Source organism: Melozone crissalis, unplaced genomic scaffold (assembly GCF_028551555.1).
Source record: "Melozone crissalis strain CALT ecotype California unplaced genomic scaffold, PUWL_Pcris_2 ptg000090l_1, whole genome shotgun sequence".
NCBI lineage: Eukaryota > Metazoa > Chordata > Aves > Passeriformes > Passerellidae > Melozone > Melozone crissalis.
Window position 1 is genome coordinate 4,134,027 of NW_026535867.1, and position 15,292 is coordinate 4,149,318.

General features: G+C 40.5%; 1 protein-coding gene across 1 annotated transcript in view; it reads right to left on the reverse strand.

Annotated features, from left to right (window-relative positions):
- Positions 1-5,244: 5,244 nt before the first annotated feature.
- PRRG1 (proline rich and Gla domain 1) overlaps positions 5,245-15,292 on the reverse strand; it is a 29,739-nt gene continuing 19,691 nt past the window's right edge. The window contains exons 4-5 of the mRNA XM_054291247.1: positions 12,762-12,922; positions 5,245-6,233 (exon numbers count right to left, since the gene is read on the reverse strand). Of these exons, the coding sequence (XP_054147222.1) occupies positions 5,721-6,233; positions 12,762-12,922 (674 nt within the window). The 3' untranslated portion in view covers positions 5,245-5,720. The remainder of the gene's footprint in view (positions 6,234-12,761; positions 12,923-15,292) is intronic.

The following is a 15,292-nucleotide window of genomic DNA, read 5'->3' on the forward strand; positions in this document are numbered from 1 at the left end:
AAACAGTGTGCACAGATATGTGTCACCAGTGTGCACAGATGTGTCACCAAACAGTGTGCACAGATGTGTGTCACCAAACTGTGTGCACAGATGTGTGTCACCTAACAAACAACTCAGAGTCCCTGGGCACAGCCAAAAGCGGCTGCTGGGCCACTGCCAGCGGCAAGAGCTGAGTGAGAAAATAAAGAAAAATCAAATTGGGAGCCTCTGACCCATGGAATAGATCCAGGATCTGTTGTGTGGGAAAACACATCCCACACCACAGGAAAGGGCAGGGAGACAATCTGGTACAGATTAGTCCTTATGCAGAGATTTCATTGCTGGCAGTAGCAAAATGAATTTTTAAATACTTGTTTCCTTCTTGCTTTAAGCTCCTCAGCTAACTCTGGGAGCCACACAGTTATGAACAATGCTTCCAAATGGAGAAGGAAACAGCAGAGCACACTGAAAATTGTCATTTTGATTCTTAGGCTTTGTTTCTAAAGGGGAAAACAGCACAGCAGTCAGTGTGTTTTTATTGCAGGATACACACAGAGAGGACAGGCAAAGAGGACACAGATGTGACACTACAGCAAACACTTGCACAGATCTAAATGGTAAGCAAGTCCTGTATAATATGCTGTATATGTGCTGGAGATATCTGTATCTATCTACAGATAGACAGATATGGTCAAGGTAGCCTAAGCAAGACCTTTCCTGCACTGGCTTGTTACTTAGCACTCAATAACTCACTGCCAAATGAAAAATACAATTACTGAGATACCCCTGCAGAAGAAAAGTGTTCTTCAACTTTCTGGCAAAATTCAAAGTTCAATTACCCTGTAGCAAATCAATCAAATGTGCATGCAGCAAGCAATGAAAAAGTACAGATGTCACCTCAGTGCTTTCAGCTGAACATGGTTTTCCTTCTTTTTAAAAATCAGCAAGTGGCACTCGGAGACATTTACAAAGCTCACATTATGCAGAAAATAAAAAGAAATCTATCAGAGTGATTTAGAGCAGCAGAGCACAGTTCTCTGGGCATGAGAAACAATAAATAATGAGCATTCATCACTGGTAACCTGCACAATGATGTGATTTGTATAGACACTGAGATTCATGACACCAGTTCAGCACTGTTCCCATAGCTGGGAGCCTCTGCAGGGCCTGAGCCAGGGCACACCCAGCCTGTGCTGGTGGATGTGGCAGGACACAAACCTGCGTGCGCACAGCAGCCCCACATAACCAGGGCAGCAGCCTGGCTGGATGGGGCTGGCGTGGCATGCACAAATGAAAGCTTCCCAAGGGGAGCACGGGGCCACACTGAGCACTGACAGCTTGGGGAGTCACTGCCCTTTGCTGCCTCAGGAACCTCTCTCTGCCCGTTTGTTAAGGGCAGCACAAAACTGCAATGAGTTCACAGCTCTGACACAAACCTCGCCCTGGGCTTCTCCAGCCTCTCCCACAGACCCTGCCCTGCTGGACAATCCCAGGGACACTTTATCCTCCTTACCAGAGTGGCAAGGGATTACACTCACTTTGTGTTGCCTTGTCACTGTCATATTTTCTGGAAAAATCCCTTTACCAGGATTTCTTCTCCTGGGAAGTTCAGAAGCCTCAGAGAAAAAGGAAAACAATATTATCTGATTTGCTTCTCCTGTGTTTTGCTGCTTTGCAATGTGGTTGGAGATTGTTTATACAACAGGTGCTTGTTTGATTGGTTTCATGTGAATTGTTTTTACTTAATGACCAATCACTATCCCGCTGTGTCAGGACTCTGGAGAGAGTCACAGGCTTTCCTTAGTATCTTGTTAAGCCTTTTGTAAGTATCCTTTCTCTATTCTTTAGTATAGTTTTAGTATAGTATTCTTTAATATAATATAGTAACATAAAATAATAAATTAGCCTTTTAAGAAGATGGACCCGAAAATACCACATTGCCTGGAAAGGAGACCTTCAGTTTCCAGCAGGGATCATTACACAAGGCTGGGTTTGGTTTTGCTCTCTTTTAATTCATTATTTCTAGAGCTGACATGACATGTTGTAACCACTTTAAAGTGGCTGAAGGGAACTTTGAACTTCAATATTTTTGATAGTTTCCTTTCCCTCAGCCTGTGAGTTATTTAGCTGTGGCTACAACAAATCACAGAATATTCTGAGTTGGAAGGGACCAAGAAGGATCATCAAGTCCAACTCTTAAGTGAACAGCTCATACAGGGATTGAAGCACAACCTTGCTGTTATTAACACCAGACTCTAAGGAAATGGGCTCATCTCAGTGTTAAATGCTTTTTTCTAAAAAATAGGAAATAATACAAATTTGCAACTATGATAAAAACTGAGCCTGAATTTTAAAACAATAGAATTGTCTACCCACATACAAAATTATAACTGTATTTTATATCATCAAAAAAATTAATGAAACTGATTAAGTCCATAGAACAATGGAAATTAAAAGACCACTTAAATATACAAAGTTAATACTCACTGTAGTTGTGTAAAATTGATATTTTGAAACATTAGAGGCATCTTAAAAATTTTTATTTAGCATATTGAAAAACAAATGTTACAAAAAATTTTCTATAAACATAGGCAAAAATGCTTAAATAGGATAATTTAATGTAAACCAAACCCCTTTAAAATATACAATACTGTAATCAGAGGTTATTTACATCCAGTGAAGAGAGAACACCCTTCACTTATGTTAATATCATCTAAGCAAATCATTAATTTCCATAATTTCTTAAAACAGTGCCACCTTTAAGTTAGTTTAGTAGCTAAATCATTTCAGTCCCAATACAAGGTGAAATTCAATGTTACATTCAGAAGAGGGAAAGGCAGTATCCTCACTATTCATGTCATCAGTCAAGACAGCACTGCATTCAGAGCTGCAAAACCTTGGAGAGGTACAACTATAAATTTATATTTATTGCAAGACAATGCAATTACAGGATAGGTAAAACAAAAAGAAAAAAAAAAGCTGTAAAAAACCCCAGTACAAATAAAATTTTATTTTTCAATCAGGTTAGAAAAACCAACCACAAAACTAAGCTATTTTCCCACATTTCACAAAACAGAACAAACAATTTGTGAGTTGACGCTATGCCAACATGGAGAAAACTGTTCATGTTTTAGAGGAAATGCATTTGCACAACTGTCCCACACAGGTTTTGTTTAAATATTAAATTTATTCACCAAGACATAAATTTATAGCCCACAATGGCTTTCATACTCATGTACTCATGGAAAAGGCATTGTCCAATTAATTCAACTCATAGATCACTAAGTTTTTGGTTGTGACTTTTTTTTGGAATGGCAAGCATCAATTTTGGATTGCACATAAAGTATCTACAGGACACAGAAACAGGATAAAGTAACATACTCAACTTAGGAGCCACAAACAAACCCTCCAAGAGTGGCAGTGGAATAGGGAGTAAAGAAAACACAGAGAGAAGGGAAGATCCAGCCCATCCCTAAGCTACTAAAGCAGACTGCCCAGGTTCAGGGATGAGCACAGCTGCTGAACAACCTAATGCAACATGGGTGATGTCCATGCATTTCCTCCAGGGAAGTCCTATATCCTGGCAAGGAAGTCACTGCTAAAACTCCCATCTGCGCTGGCAGGCACAGGAGGTGCCAATATGGCACAGACACTGAAGTGCCAGCTCTTCCTGAGGTGGCTCCTGCATGCTGGGTGAGGCACTTTGTTCTGCTGAGTCTGCCCAAAGCAGTTCATTTGTTAACTCTTGCTCGGTTTGAAAGGAGCTTTAACTTCCACAAGTGGCAATTCAGGACTCACAAGAGCTAAAACCACTTCAAAAGAAAAGGTCTGACAGTCCACAAACAAAACCCAGGCAATTTTTACTACAAGTGTCCAAAATATACTGTATTATCTACTCATCTTAATATATGTATTATATATAATGAATATAAATACAAATTATAGTTTTGACAATGGAGTCAGGAGTTTGGCCAGGAGTTCGTCTCTAATATAACTTGCCTTAGCAGCTGAAGATCCCCAGCAGGCAACAAAGGCAACCCACTCTTTGCCAAAAATGACAACTCCTGACTGCACTTGTCAACAGGTTAGATCATATTCTTATCAAAGTGAACATTTACACACCCATCTATAACCATCCATTTCCTTCCTGTCTCCTTCACAAAAATCCTTTGGGAACAGTTGGGCCAAGCCCCCATGAGAGGGACATTGAGAGCAATTTCAAACAGATGGCACTGGCATTTTATCTGGGGTGTTTGAAACAAGACAGTTTGGGTTTCTGTTGTAAAAGAGTCAACATAACATGATTCAGGGCTCAACACATTTCCATTGGTGTTAATTGATTAGTAGAACACAGAAGAGTACTAAGCTAATGCCATGCTACTTGGTGTGGGAAGAAAGAAAATTGAAACTCAATACTCAGAAATTAAACTGAGCAATTAACTTTTAAATCAACCTGTAAAAGAAGAATCACCACACTAGAATTTGTACCACCTAAACCAAGTGGATAAAATTCTGTACAAGCCTGTATGTAACTTGCATCCATCTCTTCAGCCTCAAAAAGTCACTCCACACTAATGCTTGGGGTTATGCCTGCATGTTCTTAGAATTCCTTGTTGGAATGGATAAGCAATAAATTTATTTGTTGGTGAAAAAAGATATTCATATTCTCTGCAAAGAATTCACACAGGCACCAGAACAAGGTGTACACAAAGTACATGTCAGTAGGCAAGGGAGTATCAGAACTTGAGGAAAGGGTTTATAGCTGGCAAAACCTTGAGAAGGTTTTCATATTTGGGGGAAAAAGGAAGTCACAGACAGTGAATTTCTTTCCTTTTTCTCCCTTTAAAAAGGAGAGCAATGCCTTTGGGTGTATGTGCTTATAGATTATATCCTGGCCCCAGTGAAAATCACAGTAGGAAGTCCATGATCAGGATTTTATCCACTCTTGAATACTTCACTATTACTGTTGCATGAACTTTCAAGTTCTGAAGTTAACATATGCACACTTCTCACCTCTAGAATACAACAGTAAAACCAGGTAGGAAAACAGGAAAGGCAGAACACAGACAAAAACTTCCACCATTAAATTCACCAATTAGTTTCTTGAATTGTCAGCTTCTAAGCATTTACAGAATTTTGAGCTGTAACAGCAAAAGCTTTAGAACACACCTCTCCTGCTAGGACTCTGGAATTATTGCTCTTACACCAGCATTCTCCACAAGAGATCCTGGTTTGAACACAAAGGCTCCCATCTCCCGAGGGCCAGGAGAGGCTGCAGCATGCAACAAAAACTGAAAAAGGAACAAACCAGACAAGAGGCAATACTGCAAAATCAGTCCCCTCTAGTGTAAATAACTATTAAAATGTTGCTTAAGGATTCCCTACTGCAGGGAATTCTGACAGTCTGCATTAAGAAAGGGGAGGGAGATCCCACAAATTTTGTGGGGAATGTGGACAGTGTTTGGAATAAAACAAATGATGTCCTTCAAAACAGAGGTACTTTTGAGAAGTATGACAGAGCACCACATCTGTATCTGCACTACACTCTCAATACAGATTCCTTATCTTTTAAGACATTTGATAGGAGAAAAAAAATCCCAAACCCAAAGAACGAGTGAACCTAAAAAAGGTGAAATTCATTGTATACAAGTCCGTTAAATTACAGAAATGCATAATAAGCCAAGATAAAGTGCTACAAAATGATTAATGATTTTTAAAAGGTCCATGGCATTCTTCTTGTTTTACTTAGAACTGGTGACAATGGGGGTCAGCGCAATGGCACTGGCTGAACTGGAGTTCACAATGTCTTCGTACTGTGGGGGTGGATCTAAATGCTGCTCAGTTTCGATCCTTCTCACGCTGATCTCCCCAGTGGCTTCCTCATAGGAAGGAGGAGGATCGCAGTTTGAGAGCCGGGTGGATATTGAGTCTGAGCGTGCATCCGAATAGCTGAGCCCCCCCGGGGAGAGCCCGGTGCCCTCGAACAGCTCCTCCTGCGGGGAATGCACAGCGCTCAGCGGCGGCGGGCGGGGCCCTCGGCCCGCGGCGCCCTCGCCCAGCGCGGCGGGCGCTCCCCGGTACACCGACTGCCGCCGCAGCTTCTTCTTGAACAGGCACCTCCAGATGACAAACGCCACAATGAGGATAACGAACAGGCCGATGATTAATGGAAATGCGAGGTAAAATGAATACCAGCTATGTCCTGTGTTACTTTCTCCCTGGAGTCCGTTTTTGTAGACTTTCCAGAACTCTTTCTAGAAGGGCAAGACGCAACATGTCAGAAACTATAACACAGTTAATAAAAAACAAGCAATGTAAGCAGGTTGTTTTAAAGAATGAGGACAAAAACAAAGGTATTTCAAATATTGATGATTAAAATAAGAACTGGCATGGATAAGCACACACAAACTTTCAATTTTTCTTCTTCTTAGTGATACAAAAGGGATTTGGTTTTTGCAAACAAACTCCTCACCACTTTTAACATTCTTATATCTGCACTCAATGTTTACAAACATGCAGCAGAGGCAGGACTAAGTGATAATACAGTCAGAAAAGGAAAAAACCAAACCACAAAACAAACTAGGAAAAACATATCTCAAAAGCCCCTGCCTAACCAGCATGCACATCAGCCATGTGGTGGATCAGAATCTGTCAGCACCACTCAAGGCACAAGTTTAGGGTTTGTTTGTTTTAAAATTGAAATAATACACTAGTAATATTGGACATAGAAACACTAGCTCACAATGACAGACCATTCTGGCTAAGCACAACTATGCTGTACTGTCTTATCATAATTTAGACATGCCCCACCCTCTGGCTCATACAGAAATCACTGTCAGCTTAGTTTGAGTTGATCCAGATCCTCTGTTAACAGTTAAAAATAGCCCCAAAACTGTGAGACTATTACACAGGTTATTACATTCTAGAAACCTTGACAACAGAGCTACAGATAAATGAAACATAAAGTGAAAATATGAACAAGCAAAAACAAAGATGAAAGGGGACACCAATACTTGAAAGTCCTTTTTGCTATATTAATATAAGCAAATGGGAGTACAAATATTGTGTTACCATCACATTCCTTCTGCAGTGAATGCTGTGAAGAAACAGCAAAAAAGAAAATACCCTGCCTCAAAAGAGTAGCCATCCTCACCTGTAATGTCTCTCCTACTATGAAACATTTCCACTGCATTTTATAGTCACAATTTAGAACATTTTAGTATATTGTAGCATAATTAAAACCCCAAACCCCAAAAACCTATAATCAATGACACCCCCCTAGTCCGTGCCAGAATCTCTGAACTCTAGCTTTCTTTAAAAATGCACAGGCTTGACCCTCTCATCCTCCTGCCAGCATCACATTAATTTTAAATGACAGCACACATTTCATGCAACTATTTATAAAATAGTCACCAGGTAGAACTGAAATTGTAATTGCTCAGTTGCTAGCAAATGATGTATTTAGGTTGCAGACTGACTTTGTGCACAGACAAATCAGATTCATCATTTTATTTAGCTCAGGCCTGATGGCACATGATGAGCATTAAGCAGAAAACGCCACCCCAGAGGCAGCCTGAGTCCAGAAGCAGCACAATCCCTCTGGCATGGAGGCCAAGCTTTCCCTGTGCAAAGGCAGCACCAGGGAACATGGACAAAACAAACACTATCAACACTTCTGGGTCAGAATTTACTCAGGTTTAGAGCAATGCCATGTACATGAAACAATTGACTCTCCTGTAAATTTTCCTTTCCAAAGATAAATTCAGATGTTCTTATGTCTTTGTGCAAATTCAAAAACCAAAACAATTTCAACTCCTACACCAATCCAGGATCAGGCATTTTCCCTAAATTTTAAGGCTTGACACCACAAGCAGATTGTCACAATGCCCCTCTGATGTGAACCCAGGTCCAAATCATCCAAGCTGTGTCAGGTGGCACTGGCTTCAAACAAAGCAAGACAGACTGCAAAGATGGACTCTAAATACTTCTCTACAAGGGCTCTCCTTGACATGTGTTCCACAGTGAACCCCAAACCAACAGTTCTGAGTTTAGGAAAATGTATTTTGGGGGGAACTAACACTGAAAAATGCCATCAGCTGCACAACTGAAAGCTTTTGGGATCTCTGCATGATAAAACCTGGCAGAACCAAACACCTCACCCTCTCTCCAGCAGACCACCAGGCAATTAAGAATACCTATTACTTTTGCATCTGGTAAGAATACAGCTAACTAGATTGCTTAGTGGAATAAATAAGATATTGCTAACTAAAAAAAAAAGCAGAAAAGGATTAATTAGGATTATGAAATCTTGCCATATGTATGTATGTACTGGGACCAAACTTCCCACATTGCTGTTCTGTGGCCTCAATGGCAGCAAAGAAATAAAATTGTAAGATGTTTGTTTTTAAGACCAAAGATTTACTGAAAGTCATTATATATACAGTGCAAGGATTTGTCATTTTAAAGACTCTTTGGAGGAGAAAGGTAGTTTTGATGAAAAAGAAGAAATTACACTTCTCCCCTAACAATCCATTATGTGTTGCAGACTGCATAGGAAAGGCACCTTCTCCACTAGAAGGGTAGTAAATAGTGACTGGTCTTTGAATATTGTTTTCACATTAGTTCTAGGGCAGATCTATCTGCTGTAGAAAATGTCTTTGTATCTTCAGAAAGCTGAAGCAGTTTCTCTCCTTGGCACTCTGCTACTCTGCAAAGCAGCAGAAAATCTGTTCTGTCCCCCCAGAGTGGCAGGCACTTAGAGCAGAACAGGGTGTGATGCTTTGGGGATGGCTGACTTGGTGATGTGACCAGACAAATGCATAAAGAGCTAAAAGAGTGTAAACTGCCTTAAGGATTAAAGTAGCTTAATGTCCTTTTTCATTTACATCCAAAGCAAAGAAAACTCAAGACAGCTGAGACACTCCCCACTCCCTGGTCAGAAATTACTTTAGGTCTAACACACAGACAGAGGAATACAGTTCTGCACACAGGTGAAAAACACCTGCTTAGTCATTAAAAAAAAAAATCTCTAAATGTTCTTCTTGGGAAAAGAAAAGAACAACCAAAAAACAACTTCACAAAACCCCACAAGGAATAACCTTGTTAGCATACTAGATCCTGGGTTCCCAGCTTGCATTTTTGCCAGTCAGCTCTCCAAGAGAAGCACAAAGACCTTCAGCCCCAGACTGCCACAGGTGACAGGAACTGCAGGAAATTCATCCCTCAGGTCTGAGCTGCACAGGTGCCAAGCTCTCCCTCTGCTCTGCCACCCACAGCTACACTGCAGAGTAAAGGGGTGGTGCAGGAGGAGGACAACACATCTGGTCAGAGTCAAATCCTGCCTAACAAAGCCACAGACAACCTCAACAGTGTGAGGATTTGTACAAACTGCTGTCTGTAAAAGAACTACTGCTTCAAAAAGACCAAGAGAGGAAGACTGAAAATTTACAAAGTATCTGTAAAATTCATACAGAAAGTTAAAGAGTAATTTATAAGCTGGAAAACTCCCAGAACAAACATCCCTCCCACAACTGCTGGTTTCTTTAACTAACAACAGAAAGGACTTTCTGCTTGACAAAATTACTAGCTTGTGATTAATGAAAAGGGCACTTCGGTAATCATTTATCCCTGAGTGCTGTACAACTGGGAACACCAGGTGTAAAAGCCTTACAAGGCTGAAAAACTTAAGCAGGCCACAGACTCAGATAACTGCAATGGAAAATACTCAGAAAACATCTAACATATATTCCTGCCAAGAACTATTTTTCTGAATGTACCTTAGTGCTTTGGCAAATCCAGTTTGAAATAACGAAAAGGAATTCTCAAAGGCATCCCAAAGGCAGTAACAGCAAATTTTTCCAGAATTCTGTTTCCCTTTCATTTGTAATTCTCAGAACAGAGTCAGAATCAGTTAGCTGGATCTGAATGCTGAATCAAATTAGGGATCCACAAGGAAGTCAAGACTCACTTGAGAATTTCAGGAGAGGCCTTTACTGCAGCTGGCAGCATTGTCACCCTCAAATGATTCTTTGTCAATTGCCTGACTTGTTTTTAAGGTGGACTGATAACAAGTTAGAAGACTGCTTGGTATTCCCCAGGCAGAGGGAGAGAGCAGAGCAGTGAGGGGAAGTGAGGGCACCTGCCACACTCTTCCCTTCTGGTCTGCCCCCAGTTTCAAGTAGCAGGAAAAGATTCACATCTTCTCATATGAGAGTTTATCCAGCATCCATAATTACACACAGAGCAACACTGGAAGTCTTACTTGATCAGATAATTTTAGGTCTGGTGTTGACAAGTTCTGAGTTGATTACTAAGATTTTTAGCAGTAGTTTGTTCGTTTTGCTTGAGTAAAACAAAGAGAATTTGGCAAATTTTGCAATATTTAAAATTCACTGGAAATTTGCAACAAAAATGAAAATCTGTGACTTACAGCTTTTAAAATCTTCATGCAGTTTAATTTAAAAAAAATGAGTTAATGGAAATTAAATTAATATCAGTGCTACAATCCCACTCAGCTACTTAGCACAGTAACCTTTGAATAAATCTTTTAGCCTCCCAACAACCTCTGACACCTGACCAGTGACCACATGCAGCACTGCCTGCAGGCTGTAAGCACCACAATAAACAGCTTTACAAGGTCACACCTAGGGCTCACCTTATCTGTTAACTTCTGACAGTAATCATTAGAGACTGCTGAAAGAGTTCAAACACAGGCAGGTTACTGTGCTGCTGCGGAGAGATACTCTCCCACATTTCACATATTTGTACCTTAAGAACTTCCATTAGGCAAAGTTGAATCCTTTTAATTAATGGTTCCAGACTGATTTAACTTCCCTTCATTTACATCACTGTTCTCTGAACCTGTACAAGCTTTTAGGATCTGAGACATCCTGCGGCAAGGCAGTCCACAGCTCCATTAGCTGTGCTGAGGAGAGACTTCTATTTGCTTTGAACCTTCCCAGTTTCCTCTCAGCTCTGCTATCAGAAGGATGGCAAGTGACTGACCTCAGCTCAGCCTTCATCTCACAGACATCATCACATACCCCCTGATTCAATTATTTTATCATCTATTGTTGTTGTACAAGTCTTTCCATATCTTTGATCAATTGTCACACTTCTCTGGTCATTCCTCAGGTACTAATTTACTTTTAAAGAGATGGGGAGATAAGAGTTGGACACACTCAAGATGTGGGTAAGCTCTTTAATTTGATCCCTGTTCCTTTATTTCAGATTCTTAGAACTTGGGGTTCTTTGTTTTGGCTTTGTTTAACTGCTCAGCTTTAAACTGAAGTCTTCATAGATTGAAATCCAGATCTCGTTCCTGAATTCTTTTCAGGGCCAATCATGTATTATAATGAATGTCCCCAATTCCTCCACACGCATTACATTTGTCAACAAATAATTTCATATTCTATTTTATCCACAAAGTTCTGCAAATTCTTCCCTGTTGGCTCTAGTCTAACATAATAGTTTTCTCTTTATAACTAACTTAAAATAGTAATTTGGAATCTGTCAAAATCCTGCCTTGAAAATATTGAATGGCATGTATGCACACTTGACATACACAATGCTAATTAAAAACTCATGCACCAAAAATAACTTGAGGGAACTGCTTGATATTCTTTTAATATTACAAATCTGCATGTTGCAGAGCTGCCCACAAGACTGCAGAAAAACAAAGAAGCAAGGGGACAAGATTAAAAAGAAAAGAGATTAGACAAAAAGTTATCATAAGACAAATAAGCTACAGCCCCCATTTGAATTCCAGTCTATCTATACTGTGAAAGCTTTGATCCTGTGCTTCTCTGCATACACTGGATCATGTTCCCAGTGCACTGCATCCATTCCCTTCCCCTGGGACACAAATGTTAAGTGTCACCAAGTGGCTGTGTGGATGGATATTCTGGGGACAATGCACTAAATAAAGCCCAAGCACATGAGGCTGGTCAGGCACACTGCACATTAGCAGAGCCTGACCCATTAGCAACTCCCCACAGCAGAACACAGCAGCCAGGGAAAAAGGATACAGTGGTGGAAATGGATAAAAGGTTAGGATCTTATTGAAAGCTCCTTCAACAATTGTGGCAGAAAATAAATGTAATTATTTCTATTTAACTACTTCCCAAATACCTCTGCAAGGGAAATGCTAATTACCATGGCAAAAAATGTTCCTAAATGAGAAAAAGACGCTGAGAGACAACATGTTTAGGTTATGTTTTCTCTAACTGGAACAAAAAGCAGCAGTGATATTGTGTTAGAATTTTATACAAGTTGTCTCATTGTACACATTATTTTTAATTACACAATGAGCTATCATTAGGAATAGTCATGCAAAATCAAGTGTGGGAGGTAAAAACATGTGCAGGCACTTCTGAGCTTCAGAAAGAAACAGCTTTGAAGGGAAACCACATGTCCTACAACTTCATTTTAATATATCAGAAAATTCTCATGCCAGCCATTTCCCCAGCTATGTGTGAGATACACACCAACACCATCAAAAAATGCCAAGAACTGAAAATGTCCAGTATGCCTTAATAGACTGTTATTTTTTGATGTGGAGCTCAACCATTGAAGAGTGTAATGTGCCACCTGTGTAAATTTCAGAAGAAATCTGCAAGGTTCCCTGTGCCACTCTGGCCACTAAATCACTGCCCTTGCCAGTACAATTTCCCTTTGCAAAAACCAAATCTAATGCAATGCTGGAAAACACACAAGCACTCAGCACATCCAGAAGTTTAGTGTTAATACACCCCACCCATCTTTACATACACAGCAAAACATACCGTTTTTTCCTCATTTTCAAAAGCTTCTCTTGCTTCTTCATAGCTGCAGATTTCTTCTCTGCATTCATGTTCTATGTCACCTTGCTTTATTTCTTCCAGAAACGTGTTGGCTCTTGGGTATCTTTTTAACACAGAGTTGGCTTTGTCCTCTGTTAAGAACACTGAATAAGAAGAGGAGAATCAACAAAGGTCACTTCTAAAATAGACACCCAAAACCTCACGCTAGAATTGCTCCCAGAAAACCTGCCTTTGAGAAGAAATTTTTTCAAAGCCTTCCCCTTTATTTGATATGATAAAAGGCCTTTCCTAGTTTTGCTCATTGTGGTGAATAGTTGGGCCTACAATTCCAGTAGTTATTGCTAAAATGTCATAAATGCACAGCCCTCAATTCAGCATCACAGTCATGGGTAGTGAAACAAGACTGAAGCTGGTGCCCAAGAAGAGTCCTTGGAAGACACAGACACATGCTCAGCTCAAGCTGACACTGAACAAACAAATCCTGCTTGTCAACATCCCAAATGATGTTTGCTGCTGCCTGGGGGCATCACAGCCAGAATGCTCTGAAGGTTTTGATATAAATATTTATGACTCTTACCCAGAGTCACAAACACCAGACAGCTGCATTTATCAATGTTTACAAGTCTTTCCAATGTTTAAGTCTATAAGTTTTCTTAAGCGACTTTGAAGCAGACTTGCTCTCTTCACTCCTGAACTCTCAACCAGTAAATGGGAGCTCTTCTGAGGGTGTGAGGGGAAGTAGCCTCTATTTTTCTGAATCATATAGAAAACCTCACCTTATTTGATGAATCAACCAAAACAACCCTAAAAGGCAACCCATGTTCTGACACAGGTATTCTTTATTTGCTTCCCTTAGTTTGCTGTCCAAGGAGGAAAGCTGGAAGCAATCTCTTTTCTTCTGATGTTCCTTTCCATCAAACTCTCTGACCCAAGGATTTTTACACATGCAGTAACTGGGAACACTTTGGAATCCATCAGCCTGAATTCCCCAGGAGGTACATCTGCAGTGCATGATGCAGGAATTCTCCAGGTATTTCAGGTCAGGAAACAGGAACATCAGGTCAGAGCTACACTGTTCCTGGGCTCTGAGTGCCAGCAAGAGGGGATAATGATTCAAGGCACTGCCACACTAATACATTTGTAGCACTTTCTTGGCTACACAAGCATTTGTGCATTGCTTCATTTGTAGTTAGTCTGAAGGGTTTTTTTCCCTTAATCATGTGATTTTTAATGTTATAAAGGGTGGGCAGCAAGGAAACTGTGTTTTTGCTTTAGAAACAAGTGGTGGTATTTGCCAGCACAGATTAGCATAATTAGGCATAACTAATCTCAACTTGTTTAGTGTCTGTGGTATAGTACTGTAATGGATCTCCATGGCCAGGCTGCAGGGGTGGCTCCTGTGAGAAGCTGCCAGAAAATGACCCTGTGCCCGTGGAGAAGGAAGGGGAGGAGGAGCTCCAGGTGCCAGAGCTGAGATTCCCCTGGAGCCCAAGGTGCAGACCATGGTGGAGGGGGTGACAGAGCAGCCAGGGTCAGTCAGTCACAACGTGGTTATAAATCATGAGACAGTGATCTTCCTTTTGCAAAGGATTATATGAAGATGTGAAGATTGAATTCCAAACCAGCACTGACTCCTGTGCTTGCAGCTGAACACATTACATACATGCATGCATCACACAAATCACCCTGCTCATGAGGATGCCAGGGCTTCAGTGCATCCAGCCCTGCAACTGCACCTACTGCAAATTTGGTTTTTCTCAGCACCACAGGTGAGCACATGGACATCTCCTATTGTGCAATTCATTGACTAAGTTACACAGAAACCAATATTCAGAAAGCTCTTCAAAAGGGAAAGAGTAAGAGATGGCTTTTTTCCACTTTCCACACAATTCCCTTCACTTCCCTCTAGGCCTGAATAATTTGGTTTCTCTCAGCCTCATGCCTCAGTGATCAGCCCAAGGTGATGAGCTGAACAATTCATCCATATGAGGAATGCAGCACACAGCCATGCCTGGGGATGGACTGCAAGTGCTTTTCCTGCTTCCCCCAACTCCTCGTGGGCATTCCTGAAGGGAACAAGTGTCAGGCCAGACTCTCCTAAGAGTTCCATGTGTAGAGCCACTGAAGAGTAGATAATGCACAATAAATTAAGTTTCCCTTCCTCCAGCAGATAAAATGTAGGGAATTTAATTTCATGGCTGGAATCCATCCCCAAAAAGAGCAATGAGAGAAGTGATGACAGCTTTGTATCGGATGCAGAAGAAAAAGAAACACAGGAAAATGCAGGTAGCTGAAAATACCCTGATTTACAGATTCTGGCTCTCAGAAATGAGATACAAATAATTGTTTCTGCATGCATTTTCCAATTTCCAAAGAAAATAAAGGTTTAAAATATGGTATATTAAGAAATATTGCATTTGATATATATTGATATGAGTTTTTAGGTAATACTTAAGTTTTCCTACAGGAAATAATCATACATTTCTGAAATGCATTGATGAAGAACAACAAAA